The sequence below is a fragment of the Puma concolor genome, chromosome B4 (assembly GCF_028749965.1).
Source record: "Puma concolor isolate L17-30 chromosome B4, mPumCon1.1.hap2, whole genome shotgun sequence".
Taxonomy (NCBI): domain Eukaryota; kingdom Metazoa; phylum Chordata; class Mammalia; order Carnivora; family Felidae; genus Puma; species Puma concolor.
Window position 1 is genome coordinate 7094715 of NC_141673.1, and position 17189 is coordinate 7111903.

At 53.0% G+C, this 17189-nt stretch overlaps 1 protein-coding gene, 1 non-coding gene and 1 pseudogene across 2 annotated transcripts; all 3 read right to left on the bottom strand.

The window, feature by feature from the left end:
* Positions 1 to 9566: 9566 nt before the first annotated feature.
* LOC112863999 (U6 spliceosomal RNA) lies at positions 9567 to 9673 on the bottom strand. Its single transcript, XR_003223930.2, has one exon. It is a non-coding gene; the product is annotated as a U6 spliceosomal RNA (small nuclear RNA).
* Positions 9674 to 10632: 959 nt separating this feature from the next.
* SMIM45 (small integral membrane protein 45) lies at positions 10633 to 14668 on the bottom strand. Its single transcript, XM_086712143.1, has 2 exons — positions 14337 to 14668; positions 10633 to 11857 (listed from the first exon to the last, which is right to left on the bottom strand). Exon 2 carries the CDS (start codon positions 11841 to 11843, stop codon positions 11637 to 11639), a length of 207 nt encoding a protein of 68 aa, XP_086568269.1. The 5' UTR covers positions 11844 to 11857; positions 14337 to 14668; the 3' UTR covers positions 10633 to 11636.
* Positions 11870 to 14300, bottom strand: LOC147578861 (uncharacterized; annotated as a pseudogene).
* Positions 14669 to 17189: the final 2521 nt, after the last annotated feature.

Genomic DNA, 17189 nt, shown 5'->3' on the forward strand with positions numbered 1-17189 from the left:
TCTGCAGCAAGGGATCTTCTCATCCCTCACAGTGACACTCCAGCCCCTCTCCAGCCACATATTTGTACCCAAGACTGTGCCAGCCTCCGTCACTCCCCACTGAGCACATCCCTCAGGCCCGCTCTCCTTCCCTTGTTCACAACCACACATACCTGGACACATGCACGTATACCCTGCACTTAACCCCAAACGTCTACCCTCAGTGTGCACGCCCACACAGAGACAGCAGGCCTGGGGATTGGATTTCTGAGGTCCATTTAGTCCAGTGTCACCAGATCCCCACCCCTCGCTGAGTCTACACTCCTGTCACCTATCCCTTGGTCCTATGCCACCCACTCCCCCAAACACGCACACATAAATACCCACCTACCTTGATCAGAGGACAAGAGAAGTCCAGTGCTCCTCAGTCTGGGAAGCTGAAGCTGATACAAGCCTCTCGCCTTCCCTGTGCCCAGACTCTGGCCAATGTGACCAGCTCAGGGGCCTCTTCCCTCTGGCCCCCTCATGGGCCTCCACTCAGCGCCCAGGCCATAGTCCCCAGGCCTAGGGCCCAGCTCTCTCCTGACCTGTCCCACCAGCTACATCCCCAGCGGAGCTGGCTCTGGGGCAGGGAGGGGCTGGTTTCTCAGCAGTGGGCGTCAGTGAATGGCTGCTCTGAGCCTCTGGAATCCTGAAGGGCCATGGGAGGCTCCTAATGGCCAGGCTGGGCTGCCCTGGACTCAAGGCCACCTGTGGGGGGCGGGGGAGGGGGGGCGGTGGGATGGTGCCCTGCTGCCTGGCCTCCCCAAATCTACTCTGTCTCCCACAGACCCTGGCTCCTGAGAGATGTCTCCAGTAAGAACAAGGCTACTCCAAATACAGCCACACTCTAGTGGTCCCAGCACCATCCCCACTCCTGATTTCCTTCCGCGTTGCCCCCCCCCCCCAAGTTTAGTTCTGTGACCTTTGAGCCATCTTGTCCACCCACCTGAGTTCTTTTCTGGGGCAAGCTAAAGCAGGGGCTGTCTGCTTTAACACCAGTCCCCTGAGCCCCTCCTGGCTCCCACTGGACCCTGTACTAAGGCCCCGAAGAGGTGAAGATGACCCAGCCCTGGGCCTGAGGAGACCCACCCTGTGGGCTGGGCGGTGCTCTCATCTGCCTCCATCATACCAATAGTAATGATGATGATGGTGCTAATAATGCTGCCATTTACTGAACACTTACTATCCTCCAAACACTGTGCCAGGGCTGGGCAGGAGCTCACAGTCCGCTCAGGAAGATGGGGACATAGACAGGTCCTTACGGTAACACCACAGAGATGGTGGATGACATCTTTCCAGCACTCACCCTGAGCCAGGAAGTAGGCTAAGCATTCTCCTGGCATCTCCTGTAATCTCCGCCTCCTCACCTGCTTTTTGCTGATGAGCGCACCACAGCCCACACAATGCTGTGAGGTCAGGTCGATTTTCCTGTGTATTGCTCTCCGTAGTGAGTGAGCTTCTGGAGCCGTGCTGGCCAATAGAACATTCTGTGATAATGGAAATGTTCTGTATCTGCGCTATCCAATGTGACAGCCACTAGCCACTGGCGGCTATTGAGCACTTAAAATGTGGCCACAGTGACCGAGGAACTGAATTGTTTATTTTATTTCATTTTAATTTGTGCTGTCATATTGGACAGTTCTGAGGAGCCTGAATTTTCTTTTCTCTGGGTCCTAGGGCCTGGCAAGAGTCAGCCTCATAAGTATCTGTAGAATGAGTGAATGAGTGAATGAATGAATGAGTGAATGGTGAATATGTGGACCTGCGATCTTCCCCTGTTCATCCGTTCTCTCGCTTTCGGCCTTTCTTTTCAAACTTGGTTGTTCTCTGATTACCAGGACAACACCTGCTGGAGTCCAGTGGATGGAGGAGGGAAGCTGTCTGGAGTTCCTGCCCCGTCCCTTCTTGCTTTGAGGCCTGGGGACCAGCCGAACTTGAGGAAGAACGGAGGTGTTTGGGGAGGAGACAGCACAGTTCTGCATGGACAGATTGGGCAGGGGGAGACTTTACTGGTCACCCCCAGTGGATTGCATTATCTCTAAGATGAAGAAACCCTGAGAAGAAGTAAGGAGTCCTGGATTCTCTCCCCACTTTGGCAAATGAGTCATTATACAGCTGCCATCAGGTCACTTGCCTTTCTGGGCCTCCGTTGCCTTTGTAAATAGGTCCCAGGTGCTTGCATGTGATCTCCTCTAGCTCAAATATCTAGAATTCCTCCCTCCAGCTACCTGCCAGGCTGTTAGGGCCTTGAGAGCCAGAAGCGAATCTGGTTCATGTCTGTATTCCACCCCTGCCCATCGGCCCTGTTCTGTCCTCCAGGGTTGAGGGGGCCAGGAGGACACGGCCTGCCCAGTAATGACAAGCTGCCCTCTAGTGGCCCAACGAGGCAATGACCTCACATCTGTACTGCTGTTCTTTCCCACCAAAGGAAAGATCCACAAACCTGGCAGTAACCTCAGAGGACAGACTTTCACCCAAGCAAAAAAAAAAAAACAACCCATTGTGGTGGCCTCCCAGGCAAGCGGCACAGGCTTTAGAGTATCCAACTTGGGTTTGCTATAGCTGTGTGATTTTGAACAGGTCACAAGCTCTCTGAGCTCTTCATCTGTAGAAATGGGGATTATTATCAGTCAGCATGGGTTAAATTATACTGCAATAACAAGCAATTCCAAAATCCCAATGGCTTATAAAAACAAAGATTTACTTCTCGTTCATTTCTCACGTTCACACTGGTTTGGATCCATGGAGGCTCTGCTCTGAGTCATCTTGACTTTGGGACCCAGGCTGATGGAGCAGCCCTGTGCTGGAGCCTTTCCCCTCATTGTGGGAGAGGGGAGAAGGGAGTGGAGAGCTGTGCACTTGCTATGAAATGCTTTGGCCTGAGGGCACCTGCTGGCTCAGTCTGGAGAGTGTGCCGCTCTTGATCTCGGGGTTGTGAGTTCAAAATCCACGAGATTGTGTGGTTGTAGAGAGAACTTAAATAAATTTAAAAAGAAGAAAGAAAGAAAGAAAGAAAGAAAGAAAGAAAGAAAGAAAGATATAGAAAAAGGAAGAAAGAAAGAAAAAGGAAGGAAGGGAGGGAGGAAGAGAAATGCTTTGGCCTGGACTCACATCTGATCACAACTCACTGGCGAGAATTAGTCGCATGGCCCCACCCACCACAAGGAGGTAGAGAGGTTAACCCTACTATACATGAGAGTTGAAGAGCCAGAAATATTTGATGAACGGGACTGATGACCCACTTGCATGGTTGTGGGAATACAGTGAGAAGTGCAATGAAATCCATCCACGTTAACCATTAAAACTGTTACCTTGTAATTCTGTTTTCCTTTTGTATTTACCCTTATGATTTCCTGTGACGTCCACATCAATTCCACCTGCTTACAGCTGCAGGGAAATGGACTTGCGGAGATTCACACAATGAACCAGTGGCTGGACGGAAGGAAGGAAGGAAGAGAAATGGAAGGAAGAGAAATGGAATGGAAGAAATGGAAGGAAGGAACCACTGGCTGGAAGGAAGGGAGGAAGAGCCCCTCCTACTATATGGGGAGGAAGAAATGGGGCTTTGCCCACCTAATGTTCTCTGTGAGTGTGTTGACTGACAGTATGATGGTCTTTTGAGGAAGCCTGAAGCCTCTGCCCTCCTCCCAAAGCTGGTCTCTGGCCTTTCCAAGCCCTTCCCGCCCCGCCAGAGTGGAGAGCCGAGGGCGTGGAACAATGAGAAGCCTGTACCACCCTCCAGGACCGGAGTCCGAACATTGCAACCATTCCTACGCAGGGACCCTGCACATTCCCGCCTCTTGTCCTCCTGTTCTGGGCCTGGCCCAGACACACCCACCATATCCTGACAGCTCCCAGATGGTGGGAAAGGAAAGCTCTCAGGACTCTGCAAAACCCGCCCCCCCCAAACATTTAAAAACCTGCACAACAGTTGTTTGGTTTTTTTTCCCCTGGCCCCCAGAAAGGCTCTGAGCCATTCTAAAATCTTAGCATCTAAGCAGATGGGTAGCCCCTGGCAGGACTTCCAGAGACCAGCCCATTCATTCAAAAAGCATGCTTTCATGGAGGCCCTGCCCAGTGCCAGGCAGGGTGTGGTCTGAGATGAAGAGGCACCATTGCTGCTCTCTACAGACATACGAACAAAATCACACTACGAGATTAGGGCTGTAATGGGGAAAGCTACTCGTGGGGTCAGGGAAGTCTTCCTGGAGGAGGCAAGCAATTGGAAAGTCATCAGGTTCTCTCCTTGGATCTAAACCTTACTTGAGGGGCGCCTGGGTGGCGCAGTCGGTTAAGCGTCCGACTTTAGCCAGGTCACGATCTCGCGGTCCGTGAGTTCGAGCCCCGCGTCAGGCTCTGGGCTGATGGCTCAGAGCCTGGAGCCTGTTTCCGATTCTGTGTCTCCCTCTCTCTCTGCCCCTCCCCCGTTCATGCTCTGTCTCTGTCCCAAAAATAAATAAATGTTGAAAAAAAAAATTTAAAAAAATAAAAAAATAAAAAAATAAACCTTACTTGAAAAACCACCTTCTGCTCATTCAGTCTCCCCTCCCACCACTTACTCACTGACTTACTGACATTCTGTGCTTCAAACACATGATACCACTCACAGGTGTTTTTTGTTTTGTTTTGTTTTTCATGTTTATTCATTTTTGAGAGACGAACACGCACGAGCAGGGGGAGGGGCAGAGAGAGGGAGAGAGAGAGAATTCCAAGCAGGCTCCGCGATGTCAGTGTAGAGCCTGATGCGGGGTTCGATCCCACGAACCTAAGCTGAAATCAAGAGTTGGACGCTTAACCGACTGAGCCACCTAGGCGCCCCACCACTCACAGTTTCCAGCGAGGACGGGGTTCTTTCAAGCCTCTATGGGTCTGCACTTGCTGACTCCTTTTCCCCTTAGGGAAAACTCTTATTCAGCCTTCAAAACCCAGCTGAGTGATTATATCCTCCAGGAAGCTTTCCTTGACAAACCCCATCCACGAGAGTAGGCATGTCTTCGGTTGTCTTCAGTTTCTCGTACATACTTCTCTTGCTGCAATCACACTTTTGTAATTCATTTACACATCTGTCCTCCCCTCCAGTTTGTGAGCTCCTTTGATACAGAGACTTCTTCTTCTTCGTCATTGTATTCTTGGTGCCAGGCCTAGTGCTGGGGTAGAGCAGGTATGTGACATGCCTCTGTAGGGCCTTAACATTTGCCACAACCAGTGGGGCAGGCGAAGCAGGGATAAGGAAATAACTGGCAGGTTATTTTTCCATGGAGAACCTGCCATGAGCTGAGCACAATGCCAGGCACTGGCAGCAGACATTTATCTGGGCTTTAATCACCTGTGGTTCTCAGTGCCTGGCACACAGAAATGCTCGGTGAATTCACGTGTGTGTCCGAGAGCCAAGGAAGCTTGCCCAAGGACGTGCAATGTAAATGGACGGTTTTATAGGATTTACTATTGTCAGGTCCTGACCTCAAGGTGCTCCCAGTGCAGTCCTCTAGCATGCCCTGGCAGATGAAAAAAATCTGTCTTCGTGCACTGGCCTCTTTCTGTAGGCTCTGCTATCTGGGTCAACCCTCCCCCTCGTAAAAAATGCTGAGAATGCAGTTTGTTGTGTCAACATCCCATATGAGACATTTCTTTTTAGTATCTAGAACCAGAAATTTGTCTTTCGTGAAGATTCAGTCTCTCCCTTCTGTCACATAGAAAGAATAAAATGACCTCTTTGTGTTTCTTCTTTCCCTCTGGCTGCCAGGAAGCTCAGAGATAAGTAATAGTATGACAGCATGGGTGAGAGTTGGAACGCTTCCTTCTCAACCCCATGTATCTGTGGCTTCTTTAACAGAAATCTTCTTGTGTTCTTTATGAGAAGAGCACGTGTAAATAAACATTTATGTAAGAAGCCCTGGGAACTGGGAAAGGGCCCAGGTTTAAGAGCAGGAGACCCTCTCTGAGCCTCAGCCTTCTCCTCGGCAGCCCTTGTACAGAGGCAGATGTCCTCTGAGAAGGATTGGCCACTGCCCAAGCCTCACGTGGGGTCACAGTCAACGTCCTCCCTGCCGACGTTATGAGTTTATAACCTTGAACACATTCACTCTTCTGACCCAGTGTGGCCAGAAGTTTTTTTATTTATTTTTTTAAGTCTTTTTTTTTTTTTTCAAGTTCATTTATTTATTTTGAGAGAGACAGAGACAGTGCAAGTGGGCTGGGCGGGCAGAGAGAGAGGGAGACAGAGAATCCCAAGCAGGCTCCGTGCTGCCAGCGCAGAGCCCAATGCAGGGCTCAAACCCACGAAAACACGAGATCATGTCCTGAGCTGAAACCGAGAATCAGATGCTTAACTGACTGAGCCACGCAGGTGCCCCCGAAGTTTTATTTTTGAAGAGGAGTCGGAAAAAGATTTTTCACGTGAAATCTCCTGACATAAATGTTGCCAATTAATTTTCTTTCTTTTTTTTTTTTTCTCCAAAACACTGTGGTGGGTAACACAACAATCTGGCTGTAGGCCGGGTCTAGCCTGAGGTCCTCCCAGGCCCAGACAGTCCAGCCCAATCCACGTCCAACAGAGCCTTTTTGGTGTGTTTGGACTGGGGGTCAGGGGGCAATTTACATGATTTCTGCTGAACTCTCCCCTCTGCCAACACCCAAGAGAACTGCCTTGTTCTGAGATGACCCCAGCCTGGGGCCATGTTGGTCCAGGTGGGCCCTGACCCAAGCTGGGCCATACACGGGACACTGCCCCAGCCTTGGATGACTGGTTTAAAATAGGCTTCTGACCTAGAATGAGCCAGTGAATCCCTCCCGTGAGATACTTGGGCTTGAGGCCAGAGAGAGGGACAGATAACTGACACCGATGGCTGGAGCGGGTAGGATATCAAACTTGGACAGCAGAGGGCCATGATCGGGGGGTCAGGTGGTGACTCACTCATGAAATAGGTGTGCAGAAGCAAGAATAAAAAATGGTGTGAGAAATGGGGCGCCTGGGTGGCTCAGTTGGTTAAGCGTCCGACTCCTGATTTCACCTCAGGTCATGATCTCACGGTTCATAAGTTCGAGCCGGCATTGGGCTCTGTGTGGACAGTGCAGAGCCTGCTTGGGATTCTCTCTCTCTCCCTCTCTCTGCCCCTCCCCTGCTCATGCTCTCTCTCTTTCTCTCAAAATAAATAAATAAAATTAAAAAAATTTTTTTTTCTTAATGATGTGAGTCTGAGTGCCTGGTTCTCGTTGTCCTGACGTCTGCTACTTTCCTGTCCTGCAGGGTCTGAACACCCCAGTGTCCTCATGGAAACTTCCCCTTCTTACCCAAGCCAGTGGAGTTGGGATCTATGATGTTTCTTGCACTCATGCACAGGGCATGTGCTTGGGCCCTTTCTGGTCCTGCCTCTGACCAGGGCTGGGAGACAGTTTTCTGATAAATAAATAACGCTGAGCTTCTAGCCCTGGTGCCCCGGCTCTCAGCCCCAGGCCTCACACCTCTGCTCACTTAGCTGGTGAAATCCAGAGCTTCAGAAGATAAGAAGTTTATCCCCCTCAGGGAAGGGAGCCCAGATACATTGGGGCTGGCCCAGCCAGAGAAACTGAGGCAGATCGGGACCGGCTACCCGGTGGGTGGGGCTGGTCCCCCCTCCATTCTTGTGGGGGGTGATCTTTAAGGCCCTGGAAGGGCTCCACCCTCCAGTGGGTCCCCAGAGAGCCCACTCACCCGCCCACCTACTTCTGCCGCACCCTGCCCGCCCTGACAGCCAGACTCAGAGCCCCCACTCATATGCTCACCAGACTCTGGGCTTTCCTGTCCACCCTTCCCCTCCCTCATGCTGCAAACCCAGGTGGTGGAACCCTCTGGATGGCCTGGGTGGGTTCTTTCTCTCTGTACTTATTTCCTCCTCTGTAAAACATTCTCAGTCCCACTATTTTTCACCTGGCACCCGTTCCCTCTTTTAGGCAACTGCCACTGCCTACCCCTGCCCCCCTCCTCGGACCATGTGATCAGTAGGCTGACTGCCCCTGGCTGCCGTGGTGGGCACCAGAGCTGCCTGGCAATCGGGGCATCCCACGCCCTCAACTCATGTGCCCTGGGGGCCAATGTGAGTTCATCCCCTGAGATTTCACCGCAACAAGATGCATGCCCTCCCCTGAAATGAGGGCGCCAAGGGCTGTGGGAGCCTGGGACTCCCAGGGGAACCTTACCACCCGGTGGAGAATGCCCGCACAAAGGAAACCAGGACTGAGGGAGACAAAGAGACAGACGGAGAGATGGCATGTCCTGGCGACATCCTTGAGCCCTAGGGTTCCAGCCAAGTGTGAGTCTGGAACCGAACCCTTTTATTTCAGCTGTTTTCACTTTGGTGTCTTGTGCCTGCACAAGGGCTGGGTGGCAGTGAGGGGCAGCCGCGTGGTCGGAGAGGGGGTGGGAAAATCTCTCCAAGCTGCAGAATGCCCTGCCGGAGGGGCAGGCACAGCAGGGCTGGGCTTGGGTGAAGCCAGAGACGCACCGAGGGCACAGGATTGAAGGGGGCACCTGGGTGTGAGCCCGAGGCGCCTCTCTGGCCTCACCCCAGCCCGGCTCTGCAAGATGGTGTATACAAGACCCGGTTTGCCCCCTGAAGGAAGAGCAGCTCCAGCCCTCGAGGCAACCTTTGCCTCCCTTCGTTCCTTAGATGGGGCCTGTGCAAGAGTGAGCCCTGGTCTGGGGTCAGGATTTCTGGTCCAAACCTCAGCCCACGGCCCTGTGACCTCAGCAAATCCCTATGACGATAGAATGGTAGTTGTGTCCGTGTGTTCTCCCCCTTTCAAGGAGGCAGACGTTTGGGTTTTTGTTTGTTTGTTTGTTTTGAGAAAGAGAGAGAGAGCGAGAGAGTGTGTGCGCGCGCGCGCACACACACACACACACACACACACACAGGAGCAGGGTACAGGCAGAGGGGGAGGGAAAGAGAAGATCTCCAGCAGGCTCCACGCCCAGTGCAGAGCCCGATGAGGGGCTTGATCTCAAGACTTGGAGATCATGACGTAAGCTGAAATCAAAAGTTGTGGGGCGCTTAACCGACTGAGCCACCCAGGCACCCCAAGGAGGTGGACTTTTTTTTTAAATTTACATCCAAGTTAGTTAGCATATAGTGCAACAGTGATTTCAGTAGATTCCTTAATGCCCCTTACCCATTTAGCCCATCCCCTCTCCCACACCTCCTCCAGTAACCCTCTGTTTGTTCTCCATATTTAAGAGTCTCTGATGTTTTGTCCCCCTCCCAGTTTTTATATTATTTTTGCTTCCCTTCCCTTATGTTAATCTGTTTTGTATCTTAAAGTCCTCATATGAGTGAAGTCATATGATCTTTGTCTTTCTCTGACTGACTAATTTCGCTTAGCATAATACCCTCCAGTTCCATCCACGTAGTTGCAAATGGCAAGATTTCATTCTTTTCGATTGCCCAGTAATACTCCATTGTATCTATGTACCACATCCTCTTCATCCAATCATCCATCGATGGGCATTTGGGCTCTTTCCATACTTTGGCCATTGTTGATCATGCTGCTATAAACATGGAGGTGCATGTGCCAAAAATAAGGAACACTTTATGAATTTGTGTGTCATCCTTGCACAGGGGCCATGCTAATACTCTCTGTATCATTCTAATTTTAGTATATGCACTGCCAAAGCAAGCACAGGAGGTGGACCTTTTAAATGAACCTACAGCCCCCCGGCTAAAGAATATACTTCCCAGCCTCCCTTCCAGCTAGAAGTAGCCATATGACTAAGTATTGAGCAGTAGGATGTAAGGGGATGGGAGGGGGACGGCCATCATGGAGTGTCCTCCAAGGAAGGAAGGGGTCACACTTCCCTCCCCACCTTGCTGCTGGGAGTGCAAGCGAGCCCTCTGGATTTTGCCAACCAAGGCATCACGCCAGGCACGGGGAATAGCCACAGAGAAGCACAGATCCCTGGACATGTGTGGAACCAGCCATCAGACCAGCTCCAGAAAACTTCCCATGAAAGGTGCTGTGAGAAAGAACATTCTATTTGGTTTAAGGCCCTGTTGTTTTCGCGTCTCTGTGCCTGAATCCATATCCTAACTGGTACTCTGCTTCATGTACTCCAGCTACTGGTTTGGTTGTCCCAAGTAGGGGGAGGGGGTGAGAGCTACTGGTTTCTAGTGGGTGGAAACCAGAGATGCTCATTATCCCACAACAAAGAATGATCTGGGCTAGGGGCACTTGGGCGCCTCAGTCAGTTAAGCATCTGACTTCGGCTCAGGTCATGATCTCAGGGTTCTTGGGTTAGAGCCTCGAGTTGGGCTCTGCTCTGACAGCTCAGAGCCTGGAGCCTGCTTTGGATTCTGTGTCTCCCTCTCTCTCTGCCCCTCCCCCACTCACACTCTGTCTCTCTCTCACTGAAAATAAATAAAAATAAAAATAAAATTTTAATTAAAAAAAAAAGAATGATCTGGGCTAAAATGTCAATAGTGCTGCTGCTGAGAAATTACTTTACCTACCCTCTCTGAAATAAGTGTCCCCATCCCTACAAAGGGTTTTTTATGGCACTATTATGTGTTTTTTGTTTTTTGTTTTTATGAAGATCCAGTGAGATGACAGACATGACCCTACCTTCAGGAAAGGAGACAGTCCTGCAGAAATAGTCATGAAGTCTTTATTATTGCAAGAAACTAAGAGGGAAGCCCCAGAGGAGGAGAGTGAGACAGGCTGCTACTCGACATCCCAAATGAGGCAACAGTGTTCCACAAAAGAGGAGGGCTCCCTGGTGGGGTTGGGAGGGCAGGGGGATGGTGCTGGGGGCTGCAGTACAGGGCAGGGGCCTTGGGGAAGGAGAGAGCAGGGAAGCCTGGCACAGGGAGGGAGGTGAGAACCGCTGTGGGCAGCCTATCACAGGCTCGCCCTGTCCCCGCCACCTCCCGCCCTGCTTGGGGCCCCCGCTCTCCCTCTTACACATACACACCTGCCTGTCCCCCTCCCCACTCCTCCCTCCCAGACTCTCTCTCTCTCGTCTCTCTGTCTCTCTTTCACACACACACACCCCTCCGTCCTCTGTGGTCTCACCCCTCTGCACACCCCGTCACACATGCTCACCATTGCCAAGTCTGAGTCCAGAGGGGTGGGGCTGAACTGGAAGGAGCAGACACCCCTCCAAATAGGGCCTTTCCCTTGGGTCAGCTTTGAAGCCTGCCATGTGAGGCTGCAGGGAGGTTGCCTCCTCGGGTGGAGCGGGCCGTTGAGTGTCACCGGGGATTCAGTGGGGAAGTGGGAATCTAGACACTTAGGACAGGCAGGGGCAGCGGTGCCTGACTCCAGGCGAGGGGCGAGAGTGCTGGGCAGCACAAAGGCACTGGAGGCCAGCGGGGGATAAACCCAGAGCTGGGGAGGGCAGGTGTGGAGAGAACTGGCTTGAGGTGGAAAGCAAGCCCCGGGCCAGCAGCAGTGACACCTCAAGATACCCAGGTGCCCCTATCTCACCAGGTGCAGCCAGTGTCCACCCGGAGCACCCAGAAGCTTCTGCCGGGAGGGCCCAGCTCCAGAGGGGTGGCCCGGAGGAGCAGACGTTGTCCTCTCTCTGCCTCAGGGTCTCCAGGCTGGGCGAGGCGGGGGAGGGCGCCCGGCGCCCGACGCCGGTCAGCTCAGACCTCTGGGCCTCCGAAGGCCAAGTTGTCGCGGACCATCAGGGTCTTGCGGAGGTCACGGTCCACCAGGGGGCGCTGCATGCGCCACTTGTGCGCCTCCTGCAGGCCAGGTTCGAAGTAGTAGATGCAGGCGCCGAAGCCCACCAGGATGAGCACGGAGATGACCAGGTATACGGGCACGAACCAGTCCAGGAAGTGCGGCATCGCGGCGGCCTCAGCTGCCGAGACACGGGCGGTGAGTGGTGGCGGAGGCGCCCCTTGGCCCACCTGCCAGCCCGGAGGGAGGCGCGCAGGCTTCGCACAGCCAGGAGGTGTGAGCATCACCTTACAGATGGGACGGCTGAGGCCCAGCAGAGTGGAGGGCAGTGGCTCAGCAGCCTGCCCCCTGCCCCTGCCAAGAACAGAGCTGCCCCCATCACAGGGTGGGGTGAGGGGACCAGCTGGCTCCTACCCACCCTTTCAGAAGCTTATATATAACTGAAGGCCAGGCCTGGTTCAATCCCCTCTCAGGCATTATGTGCCCTCAGGCAAGTTGCCTAACCTCTCTGGGCCTCAGCATCATTGTCCCCTGTGGAAGGGGACACTAACAGAGCACTCAGTAAAGGACGACATGGGCTATGCCTCCTCCTTGCCACCCCTCCCGGCCCTGACTGTGCGGTCTCAGAGGCTGCTGCTTGCCAAGCCCTCACAGATGAGTGGGTCCCCAGCCACCCGCACATCCTGGCAGGGTGTGGTTTGGTGAACAAACACCCAATCCCCAGGGGATCTCGTTGATATCAACAGGGTCTGCACAGGCTCTCGAATTCAGGCCCATGCCCCAAATCATAATTATAAGACTGTGGACACAAGCACCGGCCCCAAATCCTTGGGCCTTGGGTTTCCACATCTGGCAAGTGGGAATGAAAATAGCACCCACCTAGACCGTATGGCTGTTGTGACAGTTCAGTGGGTTAATTTATGTAAGATACTCAGATTTAGTGCCTGGCACATAATACGTGCTGCCTCGTTGTTTGTTCTTACTCTCTGAGCCTCAGTTTCCCTAACTGTAAAATGGGGATAAGAAATAGGATCCATTTCTTAAGGTCGCTGCGAATGTTTAACAAGATAATGCCTAAAGAGCTTTGAGCACCAGGCTGCATCAGAACCAGCACTCATGTAACATTACCTATTATTTCCAGTGAACCAGTGGCAGGAAAGCAGGAACATGAAGGGCAGCAGGTGAGGTGCCTCCTAAATGTTACATACACACAGACCCCTTAGAATGACCCAGAGATACCCACATCTGTGCTCTGCCAACCTCCCCAACCTCATCTCCTGGCCTACCTGGCATCATCTCGAACTGCTTGCCAGTCACCTATGTGCACCTGCGTATCATACAGTCTCTATCTTTCATATGCTTTCAGTTTCCCCGGAATCTCCTTTGTACTGTGTTCAGGTGGCAAACCTCTATTCGTACTTCAAAAGCCAGATCACAGACCATCTCTTACGAAATGGGATAAAGCAGGACCCATTAACTTACCCTCAAACCCTTCCTAAGGTATATAAAAGGAGTAGGGTGAGAAGCCCCACCTCTGCCTGCCCAGGCAGGGAGAACATTCTTAGAATGTGTTCACAAACCTTATACGGGGCCTGTGGGGTAGGTGTTAATGGCTACATTTTACAGATGAAGAAACTGAGGCCCACACGGGTTCACTGACTTGCCCTGGGTTGCCCAACTGGAAGGGAACTAAGAGCTGGACCCTAAACCCCCTGAGATGGCCTGAGGTTTGAGTCCTGTGGGGTGGGTAAAGACCCCTGAGCAGAATGAAATGAGCAGAGGTCCCCCGTGGCTTCTGAGGGAGGGAAGAGAGGGGACAGATGGAGCGGCCTCCAGGACAGGGTAAAGACAAGCCCTAGCTCCTCAGACCTCTGTCTCCAAACCCCAGCTCCCCTTGTCCCATTACTTCCAGGTGGGTCTTCAAGGCGGGCTGTGACCCCGGGGTGGGGGCGGGGGGGGAGAGATGCTGCTTCCCAGGGGTAGCCATCCTGAGGCCCGCCCCTGGCCCCCCAGGTCCCCGTTGGCTATGCCGAAGCACAATGTCTCAAGGTGCCCTAGTCATGCCCTCCTAACCATCTGCCTTTCTGGAAAGCCAAAGAGTTCAGAATCGCTTGGCGTTGCCTGTTGAGGGGAAGTTGGGAAAGGGGGCTCCCAAGCAGGAAGGCTGCTCCAAACTAACCTGACTGAGGCCAAAAGATTCGTGTCCCACCCTTGGCTGCAGGCAGGACCCCAGTCCCCTTGCAGCTTAAACATGAGAATGAGGAACTTGGGCAGAGTTGTAGCAATTTTGGCTGCAATGGTGTGAATCTGTGGACCCCAGCTTAGGGCCCCCCAACCTCTCTAGCCCTGCGATAAAAACCATTCTGGGGCAGACTGAGGACCCCTAGACCTTCTCCTGGTTGAGACAAATCACTCACTGGCTCTCTGTGTGACCTTGGGCTACTCCTCACCCTCTCTGGGCTTCAGGGTTCCCCATGCACAGTGACAAGGTGGGAGGGGGGGTTTCCAGATGATCTATAAGGAATTTTCCAGCCCCCACTCTAGCCAAAGTCCCATCCAGGACAGTGTGAGGGTCGTAGAGCCCCTCCTTCTGCCCCCCCAAGGCATTGGCACTACTCGGTGCCCCTTTCCCCCCACCCCCTGCTTGTCCGCAGACCCACCTCACGACCTGCAGATGCCTGTTCCAGGGGCTCTGTGCTGAGCGCACCGCCTCGGCCTGAGCAGCTCAATGTCGGCCTGTGGACTCAGTCGTAGCTGCTGTCCCCAGAGACACTGCCATCTGCAGCGGCCCTGGGTGCTGGAGGCAGAGAAAGGGCGAGGCCACTGCCTCCCGTGGGAGACAGAGCTTCTCAGGCCCAGGACTCTGACGGGGCTGGGAGGGGGCAGTCCTGGGCTGGCAAGGCACACTGGTAGGTCTCCCTGCCCACCAGGAGACACTTCCCTCTGCCCCCGACCCTCAGGATGGCAGGAGGCGGGACGTGTCTCAGCCAATCAGCAGCCTGGCAGAGCGAGGGCTTTATCCTCCGTTGCCCTGGCAACCAGCCTTCTCTTCTGGATCCCTCGCACTGTGCACGTGGTACAGAAATGACAGGGCAGGGTTGGGAGAATTCGGGGAGGAATGGGAACCACCCGGAAGGCTGCTGAGTCCCGTGGTTGCTGAGTCTGGAGAGGAGGGAACCCCAGCTGAGATAAATGGAAGGGTTTGGAGGCTTGCCGTTTGTGGGTAGGGAGAGATGAGGGTCCCTGGCAAGCGGGTGGGGACACAGAAGTAATGACGAGTAGAGCCAACAAGGGCCATATGTCATAGAGGAGAGAATCAATTCTGAGACAGGGACTCCGGACACATTGGTCCAATGTGGACACTGCTTCAGTGCTTTATTTATATTAATTCATTTATCCATCTTCCACGGTCACACAGCAAGAAAGTCACAATGCCACAGTCAGAGCCTAGCCCGGCCTTCAGGCCCCCACCCAGGTTCTGCCTCACCCAGCCCCCCAGATCCCCTGGGCTGGGATAGAGCCTCAGATGGCTGTGACTCCCAGGCACTGAAGACCCCCACACATCACTTCATTCTGCTCTCAGTGGTGCTGACAGCCCATGTGGGGACGAGGCAGCCTCAGCTCAGAGACGTGATGCTGCTTACCGTCTCCTTCATCTAGGTCATTCAGCTTCTCAGTGACAAAGCTGGGGAGTGGGGGTGGGGTAAGGGGTCCATCCCCCAAGCCTGGGCCCTCCCTCCTGTGCTATGGACAGAGTGTCAGCAAAGTGTCAGGTGCCCAGTGTGCATCCCATAAACAGCAGTGGTTATTGTCTCAGGAGGACAGAGTGGCCCCAGAGGCCAGAGGCTTCAAGGAACCCCCTCCCCAGAGAGTCCGTTCCCAGAAATCTGAGGACAGGCAGGTGGGGAAGGCTGTGGGGGAGATGCCTTCAGGACCCTGGGTCCCCCACCCCACAGACACCCTGCCAGCTCTGGGCCCATCTGGACCCCTGTAAGGGTCGTAGGTCCTCTCCAGCATATATAGGGCAAAGGGAATGAGTTTGAGTTCACAGAGGGGTTTGTATTAAGACAAATTACATGGAGTAAAATACAACTCTTTTTTTTAATTTCTTAAGTTTATTTATTAATTTTGAGAGAGAGAGTGCATGCGTGCATACGTACGTGCACAATGTGAGCAGGGAAGGGGCAGAGAGAGAGGGAGAATCCCAAGCAGGCTCCTCGTTCGCCCCAGAGCCCAATTCAGGGCTCCTCAATATGTAATGTTACATGAGTGCTGGTTCTGATGCAGCCTGGTGCTCAAAGCTCTTTAGGCATTATCTTGTTAAACATTCGCAGCGACCTTAAGAAATGGATCCTATTTCTTATCCCCATTTTACAGTTAGGGAAACTGAGGCTCAGAGAGTAAGAACAAACAACGAGGTAGCACGTATTATGTGCCAGGCACTAAATCTGACTACCCACCATGGTGGGTCCATGTAAATGGACTCAAATACAACACGCACTCGTTTGTGTCTGGGCCTCTCCCTCAGCACAGCGCTTTTGTTGCTCACCGATGCTGTTCCATTTATCACTATACCACAACTTGTTGATCTGTTGACCACTGAAGGACATTTGGGTTGTTTCCAGTATTGGACAATTGTGAGCAAAGCCTCCAAAGCGCTTTTCAACAGTTTGGAGTAGGAGAACAGATCGGAGTTGGGGGAGGGAAGACAAAGGGGCACAGAGAAACCAGCCACAGGATTCTTTATTTCCACAAAAAATTTTTGGGAAGCTTGGGGTGCCTGGGTGGCTCAGCTGGTTAAGCGTCCCACTTTGGCTCAGGTCATGATCTCATGGTTCATGGGTTCAAGCCCGGCATCAGGCTGCTTTGGATCCCCTGTCCCCCTCTCTCTGTCCCTGCCCCACTTGAGAGTGCATGCGCTCTCTCTCTCTCTCAAAAATGAACGAGCATTAAAGATATTTTTTCAGAACTAGGGGAAGCTCAATATGTAATAGAGACAAAGCCTGAGCTGCTTCTGTGAAATAACAGGGTGGGCTTTCTGGATTCTACCCACTCAGCTTCTCCTTGTCCCCTCCAGCATCCCTGAGGTATCTCCACAGAGTTCCACAGAAGCTGATTTCAGAGACAGTATCCCAGAGAGCGTCTGACGGCCCTGCCAGCTCTGGGTGTTCTGGGGGTTGGGGGGAGGGGGCGGGAATCCCAAGCAGGCTCCACACTGAGCACTGGGATCGTGACCTGAGCCAAAATCAAGATTCAGATGCTCAACTGACTGAGCCACCCAGGCACCCCCGGGTGTTCTTGATACAACAGTTTCCATCCAGGCCTGGGTCTTCCCTTCCTGCCAATCCCCACCCTTCATCACGGTGCGATTCTACTCACGACTATTGTGTATTGCACTGCCCGTGTGACAAGCACCAACTCATCTTAGCACCACAGCCAATAATCACCTCCCCCAGCGAAGTGTAGCCGTGGCTCCCCAGGGACCCTTCATGCATCTGGGCTCCTCCGCTCCC

Bases quoted from the DNA above. Each gene is read 5' to 3' on its own strand.
- SMIM45 (XM_086712143.1), bottom strand. From the start codon at position 11,843: ATGCCGCACTTCCTGGACTGGTTCGTGCCCGTATACCTGGTCATCTCC.